At 41.1% G+C, this 16,690-nt stretch overlaps 2 protein-coding genes across 3 annotated transcripts; both read right to left on the bottom strand.

The window, feature by feature from the left end:
• Positions 1-1,741: 1,741 nt before the first annotated feature.
• LOC109906359 (mannose-binding protein-like) lies at positions 1,742-12,405 on the bottom strand. The gene is made up of 5 exons (XM_020504033.2): positions 12,275-12,405; positions 4,494-4,729; positions 4,294-4,368; positions 4,120-4,200; positions 1,742-3,472 (listed from the first exon to the last, which is right to left on the bottom strand). The coding sequence occupies exons 2-5, from the start codon at positions 4,717-4,719 to the stop codon at positions 3,096-3,098; spliced, it is 759 nt and encodes a 252-aa protein (XP_020359622.1). The 5' UTR covers positions 4,720-4,729; positions 12,275-12,405; the 3' UTR covers positions 1,742-3,095.
• Positions 12,406-12,975: 570 nt separating this feature from the next.
• cbln11 (cerebellin 11) lies at positions 12,976-16,184 on the bottom strand. 2 transcript variants are annotated; one of them, XM_031793000.1, is made up of 6 exons: positions 15,587-16,181; positions 15,340-15,535; positions 14,947-15,030; positions 14,712-14,816; positions 14,447-14,575; positions 12,976-13,726 (listed from the first exon to the last, which is right to left on the bottom strand). In XM_031793000.1, exons 1-6 carry the CDS (start codon positions 16,112-16,114, stop codon positions 13,443-13,445), a joined length of 1,326 nt encoding a protein of 441 aa, XP_031648860.1. In that variant the 5' UTR covers positions 16,115-16,181; the 3' UTR covers positions 12,976-13,442. The 2 variants fall into 2 exon arrangements, with proteins under 2 accessions (XP_031648860.1, XP_031648859.1); XM_031792999.1 differs by having other exon boundaries at positions 15,340-16,184.
• Between the last annotated feature and the right edge of the window lie 506 nt (positions 16,185-16,690).

Here is a 16,690-nt window from a genome sequence, read left to right as displayed (position 1 = left end):
TCTCAGTCTGCTGTTCCCACATGCTTCAGAGGGCCACCATTGTTCCTGATCCCAAGAAAGCTAAGGTAACTGAACTAAACGACTATCTCCCAATAGCACTCACTTCCGTCATCATGAAGAGCTTTGAGAGACTAGTCAAGGATCATATCACCCTACCTGACACCCTAGACCCACTAGACCCTAGACCCACTCCAATTTGCCTACCGCCCCAATAGGTCTACAGAAGATGCAATAGCAATCACAACGCACACTGCCCTAACCCATCTGGACAAGAGGAATACCTAAGTAAGAATGTTGTTCATTGACTACAGCTCAGCATTTAACACAATAGTACCCTCCAAACTCGTCATTAAGCTCGAGACCCTGGTTCTCGACCCCGCCCTGTGCAGCTGGGTCCTGGACTTTCTGACGGGCCGACCCCCCAGGTGGTGAGGATAGGAAACAACATCTCCACCCCGCGGATCCTCAACACTGGGGCCCCACATGGGTGCGCTCTCAGCCCTCTCCTGTACTCCCTGTTCACCCATGACTGCGTCGCCATGCACGCCTCCAACTCAATCATCAAGTTTGCAGACGACACAACAGTGGTAGGCTTGATTACCAACAACGACGAGACGGCCTACAGGGAGGAGGTGAGGGCCCTCAGAGTGTGGTGTCAGGAAAATAACCTCACACTCAACGTCAACAAAACAAAGGAGATGATCATGGACTTCAGGAAACAGCAGAGGGAGCAGCCCCCTATCCACATAGATGGGACAGTAGTGGAGAAGGTGGAAAGTTTTAAGTTCCTCGGCATACACATCACGGACAAACTGAAATGGTCCACCCACACAGACAGCGTGGTGAAGAAGGCGCAGCAGCGCCTCTTCAACCTCAGGAGGCTGAATAAATTAGGCTTGTCACCAAAAACACTCACAAACTTTTACAGATGCACAATTGAGAGCATCCTGTCGAGCTGTATCACCGGCTGGTACGGCAACTGCTCCACCCACAACCATAAGGCTCTCCAGAGGGTGAGGTCTGCACAACGCATCACCAGGGGCAAACTACCTGCCCTCCATGACACCTACACCACCCAATGTCACAGGAAGGCCAAAAAGATCATCAAGGACAACAACCACCCGAGCCACTGCCTGTTCACCCCGGTATCATCCAGAAGGCGAGGTCAGTACAGGTGCATCAATGCTGGGACTGAGAAACTGAAAAACAGCTTCTATCTCAAAGCCATCAGACTGTTAAACAGCCATCACTAACATTGAGTGGCTGCTGCCAACATACTGACTCACATCTCTCGCCACTTTATAATTAAACATTGGATGTAATAAATGTATCACTAGTCACTTTTAACTATGCCACTTTATATAATGTTTACATACCCTACATTACTCATCTCATATGTACAGTATATACTGTACTCTATACCATCTACTCCATCTTGCCTATGCCGTTCGGCCATCGCTCAACAGCTCTGGTGGACATTCCTGCAGTCAGCATGCCAATTGCACACTCCCTCAAAACATCTGAGGCATTGACTTGTGTGGCCTTTCTTGGTACCCAGCGCAAGGTGCGCCAGTGTTTTTTTCTATTTTTTCCTTCATTTAACTAGGCATGTCAGTTAAGAACACATTTTTATTTTCAATGATGGCCTACCAAAATGCAAAAGGTCTTCTTCAAGATCAGGGGCTGGGATTAAAATGACAAATATAGGACAAAACACACATCACGACAAGAGAGACACCACAACACTGTTAAATATCATACTCTTTAATTAGCTCTTGACATTCCACACCTGTCAGATGGATGGATTCTCTTGGCAAAGGAGAAATACTCACTAAGAGGGATGTAAAGAAAGTTATGCACAAAATTTGGCAGAAATAAACTTTTTGTGCTGATGGAACATTCCTGGGATCTTTTATTTCAGCCCTTGAAACATGGGACAAACACTTTACATGTTGCATTTATATTCTGGTTCAGTATAATACTTTTAAAACATGAGGGGGAGTGAACAAGTGCACTCTTCTGGAGAAGTGTAGAGAATTGGAACGCAGACTTGGAAGGTCGACAAATAATTCATGACACCTGTGGTTTAGGTGTGGTCTCAGAAAGGTGAGGTTATTCCAGATCACCACTAGGGGCTGCTATTGGGTTACAATCACATCAACAACTGAGAGGAACAATCAAATATGAGCATGGCACAGAATAACATACACATTTCATGTCAGTTTGTTCACTGTTTTCATTCACTATATCTCCTCTGAACCCTAAACAAATGTGACGTTATTCTGGGTTGAAATAATACATTGTTCTAACTGTGTTATGTTGAAAAATACATGTAACTCCTTATATAAAAGGAAGAATAATGTTTGACTGTGTTGGTTACATCCATATTGTCCTGTGCTGCACCTGAAAGGAAGATGTTTCCATTGTGAGCCGTGTGAGATGATAAAATAGCCTACTTTGTCCTGGTTGTCAAACCGCCACACTAAACAAACATGGACATCACCTGGTCCTGGTTGTCAAACCGCCACACTAAACAAACATGGACATCAACTGGTCCTGGTTGTCAAACCGCCACACTAAACAAACATGGACATCACCTGGTCCTGGTTGTCAAACCGCCACACTAAACAAACATGGACATCACCTGGTCCTGGTTGTCAAACCGCCACACTAAACAAACATGGACATCACCTGGTCCTGGTTGTCAAACCGCCACACTAAACAAACATGGACATCACCTGGTCCTGGTTGTCAAACCGCCACACTAAACAAACATGGACATCAACTGGTCCTGGTTGTCAAACCGCCACACTAAACAAACATGGACATCACCTGGTCCTGGTTGTCAAACCGCCACACTAAACAAACATGGACATCACCTGGTCCGAGAGAGAAACACACAATTCCTTGCTCTTTTTTATTCATTTTATTGACCGTCTGTAAAGAATTTGCAGCTCTCATAAACAGTGTCTGCAGGATGGTTGTGATATATTAGTATTGTCTTGTAAGATTTGGTAAGATAATTTGCTTGAATATTCATTTAATAGAAATCAAAATGTAGGTCAGTGATTTTATGGAGAAAAAAAATCCCATGTTTAAATTTCACATATTATAACAATGTTTGCATCACAGGTAATATCAACCCAAGGTCCAGAGGTTGTTGTTGCAATACAGTCTTCTATACCATTACCTCCACTGTTTGGTTCCCCACTGTGCCAGTCCAGATACGTCAGTGGCTCGTCATTCAAATCTACCCAAACACCCTCTGTTTTCCTGTCTGTTGCTCCCAGGAAACCATAAGAAGCACCAACAATGAATTTGGAAAGAGCTTGGTTCTCCACATCATTCCTTGGCATGACCAGTGTCGCACCAACGTTGTTGCAGAACTTCAAACCTTCATCGAAACTCCCCAGCACTCCATTGGACACTAAATATTTGTCCCCTGCCTTCTGGAAGACCCTGAAGCTTGCAGCTAGAAATAAATCATGTCATTCTTTCTGTGAGTCATACCGACCGATTTCCTTGTTGAATGTGGATGTAAATGTGAAACACACTGAGTGTACAAAACATTAGGAACCCCTGCTCTTTCCTTGACATAGACTGACCAGGTGAATCCAGGTGAAAGCTATGATCAAATGCATGAATGGGAGGTGACAGGTTAAAGAATAACAGGTTAAAGAATCATTTGAGACATGGATTGTGTATGTGTGCCATTCAGAAGGTGAATAGTCAAGACAAACAATTTAAGTGCTTTTGAACGGAGTATGGTAGTAGGTGCCAGGCACAGTGGTTTGAGTGTGAAACCTTGCAGGGTTTTTCATGCTCAACAGTTTCCTGTGTGTATCAATAGTGGTCCACCACCCAAAGGACATCCAGTCAACTTCACACAACTGTGGAAAGCATTGGAGTCAACATGGGCCAGCATCCCTGTGGAATGCTTTCGACACCTTGTGGAGTCCATGTCCCGACGAATTGAGGCTGTTCTGAGGGCAAAAGTGGTGCAACTCAATATTAGGAAGGTGTTCCTAATATTTTTTACACTCAGTGTATATATCTTTTGAAACACATTTACAATTTATAATAAATAAAAAAATCATTTTTCAAAAGAGAAAGTCTTACCTTTCTCAAGATTAGCCTGTCTGGCTTTGAGCTGTTGGATCTCAGCGAGTAAATGGCTGATCACACTGTTGCCTCCTGCATCTGAAAGAACATGACACATTTCTCTATCACTGTCTATGTTCTGGATTGCACCTCAACAAGTACTATCCCAACAGGTCAAAGACTGTTGATTACCTCCTGGCTCCCCTATCTCCCCTTTAGGTCCAGCTGGCCCCACATCACCAGGGGGTCCCTGTACCCCTATTCCTCCTAGAATAACATAAAACAACATACATTTAATCTTGTACAGATCATTCCTCAAAAATGTTATTTTTTTGTATTGGGAACTGTGCCATGCCTTGATGCTAGATAACACATTCTTTAATGTCCCCTACCAGGGTGTCCTTTCTCTCCCTTGGGTCCTGTGACTCCGTCATGCCCGTCCCTCCCATCTCTCCCAGGCAGACCGTTATGACCAGGTATGCCAGGGACACCGGGATAAACTGGGCAGCTCGGGCTGGAAGTGTGGGGGGGGGGGATTTGCTTTTGTGCTTCACTTGGCAGGGACACAGTCAATTGTGAGGTCAGCAGAATGTTGAGAAACAACCGGGGCATCGCCATCGAGTGGTCTCTGAGGAGAACAGGCTCAGAGTCATTGGGATTGCATGGTGGAGGTAACATCAACCCATTCTCTTGCCTGCAAAAAGGCTATTTTTACACTCCTGGTACAAACAATATTTAATTTCAGATTTGGATAAAATTATGTTAAGATTATGGTTATTTTCAGGGTTATGTTTTGCAGGTCAGGAATGTCCTTATAGCCTCTCCTTCTTGCCTGCAGAAATATGCACTGGGCCATAGGATTTCTGCAGCACCCCCACAAAAAAACAGAATATTGTTTTATTTATTGATAAAAAATACAAAACATTTGACACTTATTTTTCTCACAAAAGTAGTGCACTGAGCCTATACTAGTTCAGTATTAGTGGACAGATGATAGCCTTTGACGAACATTTGACAAAAGCTGGATCCCTTCTAGCCATGACCCTTCTGGAGAGTGACCAATTTTTTTGTCAAACATTTCAGGTCTGGAAGAAAACTAACAAATGTAGATATTTTAGCTCAGCGTTTCTCAAACTCTGTCCTCGTAACCCAAATGGTTGTATATTTTGTTTTTGGCCCGAGCACTACACAGCTGATTCAAATAATCAACTAGTCATCCATCTTTGATCATTTGAATCAGCTGAATCAGCTGCGTAGCAAAAACAAAAATGTGCACCCCTTGGTGTCTTAAGGACCATACCTAAATGTTTTACTTCTGATGTGATTCAAGAATTGACAAGGACTCACAACATTAAAAAAAAATTCTTCTCTATTAACAATTGTAATTCTAATAGTGAAAAACAAAGAAAATCTAAAACCAGGAAAAATAAATACATTTTGAAAACATAATTTGGAAAAATCTAAAACAGAATTTGGGGGGCCCACCTTAGCATGGTTTATGAACCATTATTTGACCAGGTATGTTGACAGAAAACAGTGTATTACTTTATCTTGTACATTAAGGACTTGGGGAAGAGTTTCACAGGAGAGAAGAAGAGAAGGATGTTCCTGTTTGAAAGCTAGAATCAAATTTGGGGGGCCCACCTTAGCATGGTTTATGAACCATTATTTGACCAGGTATGTTGACAGAAAACAGTGTATTACTTTATCTTGTACATTAAGGACTTGGGGAAGAGTTTCACAGGAGAGAAGAAGAGAAGGATGTTCCTGTTTGAAAGCTAGAATAAAATGAGTAGCTTAAGACACATTTTTTAAAGTAGCTCTCGAGCTGGAAAGGTTGGAGTCCCCTGCCTTACATTGATGCCTTTTTTCAAATCCAATCACTTTTCCACATCAAATCAAATCAAAGTTTATTTGTCACGTGCGCTGAACACAACAGGTGAACAGTGAAATACTTACTTACAGGCTCTACCCAACAGTGCAAAAAAAGGCATTAGGTGAACAGTAGGTAAGTAATCAGTTTTCCACATTGATTTAACATCATCACAGATTCTTTGGGGTTAAAATGAAAGTTGATTCAACCAAGTTGATTTGCTCCCCCAGTGGGCACAATTTCTGTAGATGAAAAAAACTAGCAGCTTGGATCCATATAACACACAGTTCAGTCTCGTACTAGATAGGAATGAAGTGTGGGCTGGCATGGTTTAGAGCTTTTCTTGACATATTGATTGGTTCCCTACAACCGCTCTCAACACTGCAGACTTCTTTGTTGGTTTTGGGTCGAATTTAGGCATAACAGCGTCCTCTTCTGTGTTAAGGAAACACTAAAAAGACAAAGTAAGACAATTCACACACCTGTGCAGCGCAGAAGTTCATGTTAGAAAAGTAAATATGATTGGTTGAATGTGTTTCAGTTAACTTAATGTGTCTTTAGATTTCATAACTCCCTTTTACTAAAGGAATCATCATTAAAAAAAACACGAGATATGTTAGCGATATTATTATTGTGCAACGTAGACGTTCTATTTTCTCCTGAGATTGCAAAGCAATTCGAATGTTGATCTAGTGCCCAGCCGTTTATGAATGTTTCAACCACTGTTTTTGCCGTTAGTTGGTTTCAGAAAGCACAAAAAACTGCACTAACCATGAGCCTTTTAGCGTTTCTGATGCCACAGAAACAGGCCCTGAGTCTGTTCCAACGTGTCCACCTGCGAATCGGAGGCCATGATTGTGCTCCCGTTGTGGGTGTGGCAAAGAAGCAACCTTTATTTACGTGCTATTAACATAGCCTATATTAATATGAAATACCTTTTCTCCCGACAGTAGAAGAACTGACTGCATGAAACAGAAGCTTCGTCACTTCTCACAGTGAGGCTTGCTCACTAAAGTCACATGTTTTATTAGTATTCTACATAACAGAACCTAATACAAAATCATATAGTATAAACTGGGTGGTTTGAGCCCTGAATGCTGATTGGCTGACAGCCATGGTATTTTGGTCATATACCACACCTCCTCTGGCCTTATTGCTTAAGTATAACGTTACTCTTAGACCAAAAAGGAAAATAACCTCACACTCAACGTCAACAAAACTAAGGAGATGATTGTGGACTTCAGGAAACAGCATAGGGAACATCCCCCTATCCACATCGATGGAACAGTAGTGAGGAGGGTAGCAAGTTTTAAGTTCCTCGGCATACACATCACAGACAAACTGAATTGGTCCACTCACACAGACAGCATCGTGAAGAAGGCGCAGCAGCGCCTCTTCAACCTCAGGAGGCTGAAGAAATTTGGCTTGTCACCAAAAGCACTCACAAACTTCTACAGATGCACAATAGAGAGCATCCTGGCGGGCTGTATCACCGCCTGGTACGGCAACTGCTCCGCCCTCAACCGTAAGGCTCTCCAGAGGGTAGTGAGGTCTGCACAACGCATCACCGGGGGCAAACTACCTGCCCTCCAGGACACCTACACCACCCGATGTTACAGGAAGGCCATAAAGATCATCAAGGACATCAACCACCCGAGCCACTGCCTGTTCACCCCGCTATCATCCAGAAGGTGAGGTCAGTACAGGTGCATCAAAGCTGGGACCGAGAGACTGAAAAACAGCTTCTATCTCAAGGCCATCAGACTGTTAAACAGCCACCACTAACATTGAGTGGCTGCTGCCAACACACTGACACTGACACTGACTCAACTCCAGCCACTTTAATAATGGGAATTGATGGGAAATGATGTAAATATATCACTAGCCACTTTAAACAATGCTACCTTATATAATGTTACTTACCCTACATTATTAATCTCATATGCATACGTATATACTGTACTCTATATCATCGACTGCATCCTTATGTCATACATGTATCACTAGCCACTTTAACTATGCCACTTTGTTTACATACTCATCTCATATGTATATACTGTACTCGATACCATCTACTGTATCTTGCCTATGCTGCTCTGTACCATCACTCATTCATATATCCTCTTGTACATATTCTTTATCCCCTTACACTGTGTATAAGACAGTAGTTTTGGAATTGTTAGTTAGATTACTTGTTGGTTATTACTGCATTGTCGGAACTAGAAGCACAAGCATTTCGCTACACTCGCATTAACATCTGCAAACCATGTGTATGTGTCAAATAACATTTGATATGATTTGATTTGAAAACACATTTTAGGACAGGGGTGTCTGGAGTCATTTTGCCCTGGGGGATACATTCAGTTTTCAACGAGGTCCAGACGGCTGCACTGAAAATGGGTTATTTCCTTGCATTCCAAATCTTCTAAAAAATTGTCCTCTAACCATAGTTTAGGATTATTTTCGATGAACCCCAACTGTCTAGTAATTATTAGCGAGCTGGACAGTCAAGACACTGTATGAATACAGGTCTATCAACATTTCTACACAGTTTTGATTTGGTTTGAATCATTTTATTATGTTGAGTATATTGAGTTTGTTTTTTCAAATTGTATTTGTCAGAAGCTTCATAAACAACAGGAGTAGACTAACAGTAAAATGCTTACTTCGAATCCAATTGTATTTGTCATGTGTGCCGAATACAACAGGTGTAGACCTTACCGTGAAACGCTAAATTACAAGCCCTTAACCAACAACGCAGTTCAAGAAATAGAGTTAAGAAAATATTTACTAAATAAACTATAAATAAATAAAAAATGTAATAAAAAAAGTAACACAATAAAATTAGATAACAATAACAAGGCTATTTGCAGGGGGTATCGGTACCGAGTCAATATGCAGGGGTACAGGTTATTCGAGGTAGTTTGTAAAGTGACTATGCATAGATTATAAACAGCGAGCAGCAGCTGTCCAGTGACCATTTTATGCAACTGGTCAGGATGCTAACAATGGTGCAGCTGTAGAACTTTTTGAGGATCTGGGGACCCATGACAAATATTTTCAGTCTCCTGAGGGGGAAAAGGTGTTGTCATGCCCTCTTCACAACTGTTTTGGTGTGTTTGGCCCAAACTCTTGACCCGCAACACTTCAGCCCCGTCGATGTTAATGGGGGCCTGTTCTGCCCTCCTTTTCCTATAGTCCACGATTAGCTTCTTTGTCTTGCTCACATTGAGGGAGAGATTGTTGGACTTACGGCCCATCCCAACAATGCAGAGAGAAAGAAAATGGAGAAATAATAGAAAAGTAATAACAAGTAATAATAATGAGTGAAGATAACTCAGCTGTATACACAGGGTACCAGTACAGAGTTGATGTGCAGGGGTATGAGGTATCCGAGGTAGACTCAAACCACCCCCGGATCTGGCCCGTGGGCTATACGTTCGACACCCCTGTTTTTGGATGATTAGCTGAGTGTGGTCACAACTTAACCGCGTGCCACGGTGCCACTAGGCAAAATGTGTGCTTTTAAAAAAACTAAATACAGGCAGTAGGACTGTGCTATTTGTTACCACCATCTGCTCTAATTCAGGAAAACATACAGGTCCAAAGGTATTGGGACAGTGACAATGTTTGTTGTTGTTTTGGCTCTGTACTCAAGCATTTTGTATTTGAAATGATACAATCAGTAGCGGTGCGTGGGTAAAATCACTGGGGAAGCCAAGCCCCCCCCAAAAAAGCCATATTACAACCTACAGTGCCTTGCGAAAATATTCGGCCCCCTTGAACTTTGCGACCTTTTGCCACATTTCAGGCTTCAAACATAAAGATATAAAACTGTATTTTTTTATGAAGAATCAACAACAAGTGGGACATGAAGTGGAACGACATTTATTGGATATTTCAAACTTTTTTAACAACTCAAAAACTGAAAGATTGGGCGTGCAAAATTATTCAGCCCCCTTAAGTTAATACTTTGTAGCGCCACCTTTTTCTGCGATTACAGCTGTAAGTCGCTTGGGGTATGTCTCTATCAGTTTTGCACATCGAGAGACTGAAATGTTTTCTCATTCCTCCTTGCAAAACAGCTCTAGCTCAGTGAGGTTGGATGGAGAGCATTTGTGAACAGCAGTTTTCAGTTCTTTCCACAGATTCTCGATTGGATTCAGGTCTGGACTTTGACTTGGCCATTCTAACACCTGGATATGTTTATTTTTGAACCATTCCATTGTAGATTTTGCTTTATGTTTTGGATCATTGTCTTGTTGGAAGACAAATCTCCATCCCAGTCTCAGGTCTTTTGCAGACTCCATCAGGTTTTCTTCCAGAATGGTCCTGTATTTGGCTCCATCCATCTTCCCATCAATTTTAACCATCTTCCCTGTCCCTGCTGAAGAAAAGCAGGCCCAAACCATGATGCTGCCACCACAATGTTTGACAGTGGGGATGGTGTGTTCAGGGTGATGGGCTGTGTTGCTTTTACGCCAAACATAACGTTTTGCATTGTTGCCAAAAAGTTCAATTTTGGTTTCATCTGACCAGAGCACCTTCTTCCACATGTTTGGTGTGTCTCCCAGGTGGCTTGTGGCAAACTTTAAACGACACTTTTTATGGATATCTTTAAGAAATGGCTTTCTTCTTGCCACTCTTCCATAAAGGCCAGATTTGTGCAATATACGACTGATTGTTGTCCTATGGACAGAGTCTCCCACCTCAGCTGTAGATCTCTGCAGTTCATCCAGAGTGATCATGGGCCTCTTGGCTGCATCTCTGATCAGTCTTCTACTTGTATGAGCTGAAAGTTTAGAGAGACAGCCAGGTCTTGGTAGATTTGCAGTGGTCTGATACTCCTTCCATTTCAATATTATCGCTTGCACAGTGCTCCTTGGGATGTTTAAAGCTTGGGAAATCTTTTTGTATCCAAATCCGGCTTTAAACTTCTTCACAACAGTATCTCGGACCTGCCTGGTGTGTTCCTTGTTCTTCATGATGCTCTCTGCGCTTTTAACGGACCTCTGAGACTATCACAGTGCAGGTGCATTTATACGGAGACTTGATTACACACAGGTGGATTGTATTTATCATAATTAGTAATTTAGGTCAACATTGGATCATTCAGAGATCCTCACTGAACTTCTGGAGAGAGTTTGCTGCACTGAAAGTAAAGGGGCTGAATAATTTTGCACGCCCAATTTTTCAGTTTTTGATTTGTTAAAAAAGTTTGAAATATCCAATAAATGTCGTTCCACTTCATGATTGTGTCCCACTTGTTGTTGATTCTTCACAAAAAAAATACAGTTTTATATCTTTATGTTTGAAGCCTGAAATGTGGCAAAAGGTCGCAAAGTTCAAGGGGGCCGAATACTTTCGCAAGGCACTGTATGTGCTGGGATAATTGCATTGTTTACTCTGTTTGTTCATATGCCTTGACACCGTGATATATACAGTGCATTTGTAAAGTTTTCAGACCACCTGACTGTTTACACATTTTGTCATGTTACAGCCTTATTCTAAAATGGACTCCGCCAAATCAAGCCTTTATGGTAAAGTGGCCGGACAGAAGCTACCAGGCTCAAATTCATAGACAGAGCTTTTGATGCATGGACTGACCATCCATGATATCAAAATATAGTTTAAACCATATTTTAAGGCTCTACAGTGTTTGTTTACATTTGCTTTGTTTACAAACATTGGAGTTAAACAATATTTTGAGTTCTGAAGGGGTACGACAGTTGAACTATGCTCATGATGCATTTATCAGTTCTATTCTCCAAGAATCAATGGGTACATATCATTAATTTAATAATCATTCATTCATTCATTTAGGTCTCCTGAGTGGCACAGTGGTCTAAGGCACTGCATCTCAGTGCTAGAGGTGTCACCACAGACATCCTGACCGGTTGCATCACTGTCTGGTATGGCAACTGCTCAGCAATTGACCGTAAGACGCTACAGAGGGTAGTGTGTACGGCCCATTATATCACTGGGGCCAAGCTTCCGGACATCCAGGACCTATATAATAGGCGGTGTCAGAGGTCACCGTGATTGGGAGTCCCATAGGGCAGCGCACAATTGGCCCAGCGTCGTCCGGGGTAGGCCAATCATTGTAAATAACAATTTGTTCTTAACTGACTTGCCTAGTTCAATAAAGGTTAAATGTAAAAAATGAAAGATGTATGGGTCCAAAAATTTATGTAGCAACTGCAGACGGCTTGTTTAACGTCTGTCAGCCACAGCTGAAACATCCCTCTGTAATAAATATAGCAGAAGCATTGTCCAATCATATATACAAATCTTACTTACCTTTGTGGTAGTTCTCTGTATGAAGCAGGATGACTACACAGATCAATAGCTGCTGTTACAGTAAAGAGACTGAGCTCTGTTTATGAATATTTACAGTGTACACCGGTTTATAGTCTTCTACGTTATAGTAGACTTGATACCTAATCAGTACACAGATCAATAGTTGCTGTTACAGTACACACAGTATATTGTTCTCTGTGCCAATGTATAACTTCTACAACTTTATGGTCAGGACTTGATAACTAGCTCTTTTATGTCAGGGGCATAATCTTCCCAACAATCAGTTTAACAACCATTACAAGGAAACACTACAAAGTGACCTAAAAACAAAGGATCTTTGCTCTCTGAAATAAAAGATCATATTATTATGGCCCTGACACACATCTAGGAACCCAGCAGTCACCATGACCTACACATTACTCTCTGTAGATCATAGAGGAAATGACCCAGATGGTGCAGAATGATTATTTTCTGGTAAACATGAACAGATGCCAATAAATCAAGACAAGGGAGCAATCCACTGGACACGGACGTCAATCCAACTTTCATTGAAATGAAGTGGAAACAGTGTTGATTTAACCGGTGCCCAGTGGGAATCTAATTGTAATCTTCATCTATACATTTTTAAGGCCTATGTTAGTTTGTAAGATGAGTCAAAAGTCCTGCATCGTAGGAAGTGTACAGTATGACATACAAACACATTGGATTTGACAATATCTCAGATTTATTCCGTCATATTTCGAGTTAAAATCCATATTTTATGTCACACAGCATTCATATGCTAACTCTGGAATCATTTGACAATCTCTCAAATGTGTTTATTTTCCGTTAATCAGTTCCTTTAAAACATTACAGAGCATTTCTCAGAAAGAGTTTGGACAGAGTCTTTTACATCACACTACTTTCACAAACAAACTCTTATTGCAGAATAGTTATTTTCAGACAAAATGTGTCATTTATTTTTAGTTCTACTAATTTGAACATTGTATTTTACCCATGGAAATGTGCTGACATACAGTATGGCTAAATCCCAAATGGCACCCTAATCCCAATATAGAGCACTACTTTTTCCCAGAGATATATGGGTCCTGGTCAAAAGTAGTGCACCATATATGGAATAGTGTGCCATTTGAAACACATCCCATTTTTGTTTTCATGCGATTTATCCTTATGTTCTGAAAAGCAGGAAGCCCCTGAATGTGCTGCGGTTTTGGAAGTCTGCAAATATGTGTGAATGAGCATGGAGAGTCATGTAGACATGGTCTCCCTGTTCTAGATGTAGTGTCCCTCCATTACCAGAGCTATCAGAGCTATCATGCTCTGAATGATGATCACACGCAGACAACATGCGTACATTATTCTTAAACAGACTTACACAGACGTTGTGCTGGCTATTGGCATATGATGAGAAGCTGAAGTAGTAGACTCCTTTCACTGGCGCATTGAAGACACCTGAAGAGGAGTAGCAGGGAGATATATATATATATATATATACCATAATACTATAATCATATAATCTTAGAAATACATTGAAGACACCTGTAGAGAAGTAGCAGGAAGAGATATATACTATAATACTATAATCTTGTAAATACAGTGAAGACACCTGTAGAGAAGTAGCAGGAAGATATATACACTATAATCTTGTAAATACAGTGAAGACACCTGTAGAGAAGTAGCAGGAAGATATATACACTATAATCTTGTAAATACAGTGAAGACACCTGTAGAGAAGTAGCAGGAAGATATATACACTATAATCTTGTAAATACAGTGAAGACACCTGTAGAGAAGTAGCAGGGAGAGATATATACTATAATCTTGTAAATACAGTGAAGACACCTGTAGAGAAGTAGCAGGAAGAGATATATACTATAATACTATAATCTTGTAAATACAGTGAAGACATCTGTAGAGAAGTAGCAGGGAGACACCCTTATCAGAGGAGAGATTAGATCAGAAGCAACTAAAACAAGAAATATACATTGTACTGTGCATGAATATGTGCAATAAAAACGACTACTTTGCTACTGAGGTGAGCCTTTTAGATTGGTCATTCACCCTTTTAACTTTGTGGGGACTTGTGAACGAGTGGACACTTCAGGAGGAAGGAGAGATTATTGGGAGAAATCCACTCTTATAGTTCTTCCATCGTGTCTTCCAACTCTTTACCTGATCCAGAGTTGTAGGCATCGCCAACGTTTGTGAAGACGTTGCTGAATGCCAAGTTGGTCTCTCTCTCAGAGGGGGGTATATGGCCATCTCCTCCTAGTGCTGCCGTAAAAGCAATCTTTGGTCCGTCTATGAGAAATCGTACATTACAACTTCACAACAAAGAACAGGGCATGTATACGATTTCACACACTGTTTTCCAGTAGTTTCGGCTAAATCAATTTGTTGACCACATTGTAATTATTGTCTATTTAGCATTATCTACCTTCACTCTGTCTCCTCAGTTCTTCCAGCAGGATTTGCTGTTGCTCCACTCTGAACTCAGTGGCGTTGACTCTAAATGACAATACTTGAAGCTTCCTCTCCTGTACTGGAAAACAGGAATTTAAACTAATATTGAGACCAAAAACAGATAAACTATTCCTTGTTGACCTTAGCGATGATGTCACTTCACACCATAGTTACTTTACCAATCCAGACAGAATACAAATGTAAATCACCGTCATTCTCTCTCTTCATGATCTTCATCAGGTTCTCACTGGTGCTCAGCTTGGTCTCCATGACTCTGAGCTGGGCTGCTTGAACTATTAAACACAAAAACTGTCTTAAGTTAGGCAGGTCTGAAGACAAAAATAAAGAAAATTCACATGAGCAAAACAAGGCCTATAACTTCCCCCATGCTCTACCAAGGTTTCCCAACAGACAGTTTTGACCTACTACTGGTAGCTGTGTTGGCCTATTGTACTTCAAACATCATGTAGGCAGGTTGCTTGGGCATTAAAACTTGTCAAACAGCCTAATTCATAATCTTAGTTGTTAAAATGTTTTTTTTTTTGGTATTCTGAAGATTTAAATATATTAACAAAAAAAGTAAGTTATTAGATTTAGATTACATTCAGTTTCTCTCTGTAGAAGAGCAACAATAGCCTCCATGTTACTCAATTCTTCCACCTGGTTCTCTGCAGTGGTCAGTCTGGCCTCCATGGCTCCCAGATGCCTAAGAAGGTTACACATGTCTGGCTGGCAGCTACCGTTTGTCTCTGCTAGGGATGGTGCTTGATTCTTTTTGAAAATAACTTCACTTTCTATGTCCTGGTCCTGTTCAGAGTGTTGGTTGTGAGTCTTGTATTCATTCTCTATGTCCTGGTCCTGTTCAGAGTGTTGGTTGTGAGTCTTGTATTCATTCTCTATGTCCTGGTCCTGTTCAGAGTGTTGGTTATGAGCCTTGTATTCATTCTCTATGTCCTGTCCATGTTCAGAGTGTTGGTTGTGAGTCTTGTATTCATTCTCTATGTCCTGGTCCTGTTCAGAGTGTTGGTTATGAGTCTTGTATTCATTCTCTATGTCCTGGTCCTGTTCAGAGTGTTGGTTGTGAGTCTTGTATTCATTCTCTATGTCCTGTCCCTGTTCAGAGTGTTGGTTGTGAGCCTTGTATTCATTCTCTATGTCCTGGTCCTGTTCAGAGTGTTGGTTGTGAGTCTTGTATTCATTCTCTATGTCCTGGTCCTGTTCAGAGTGTTGGTTATGAGTCTTGTATTCATTCTCTATGTCCTGTCCCTGTTCAGGCTGAATCTGTACCATGATGTCATTGAGGTTGTCTTCTCCAGCATCTTCACTGAGAGTCCCAGACAGACACAGCATCAGCAGGGTCAGAGTCAGTCCCCCCATTCTTCAACTGGATAGCCTATACTTCAGCTTGTAGTGTACTGGAAGTTGTGTGAACATTCAACTTGTGTAGTCCTCTTTAGTTCAATGTGTGCAGTCATTTTATGATAGTGTCAGGGTTAAACATTAGTCATGATTTGTAAGGAAAATCTGCAAAAGTAGACATAAGGGTATTTTATGATATAGTCCTGTGAGATAAAATTATGATTACCAGGAAACTGAAACATGTTTACAATTTACAACATATCTAAAGTGAATTCAAGGTGACCTCAATCCTACGCGTTTACTGGCATCATTCAGAGTTTATGGACTGTTGTCTGGGAACCCAGAAACAAACCTTGTGTGCGCTGCTACCTGATTTACATGTCAGTTTGTCTCGAAACGATAATGATACGTGTACACTTTCAATTGCTTTTCATGATTATATTGACTGTATTGCTCATATGTTTTACTATGTTGAAATGTGTATTATTTTGCCGGGGAATAGCTACTGAAAACTATAGAAAACAACTTTTGTCATGTTTGTTTCTTTTTCATAATGTCTCTGAAATACAATTTAATTGATCTGGTTTTAATCGA

This window comes from Oncorhynchus kisutch, linkage group LG16 (assembly GCF_002021735.2).
Source record: "Oncorhynchus kisutch isolate 150728-3 linkage group LG16, Okis_V2, whole genome shotgun sequence".
NCBI lineage: Eukaryota > Metazoa > Chordata > Actinopteri > Salmoniformes > Salmonidae > Oncorhynchus > Oncorhynchus kisutch.
This window is presented reverse-complemented; position numbering and strand designations above follow the sequence as displayed.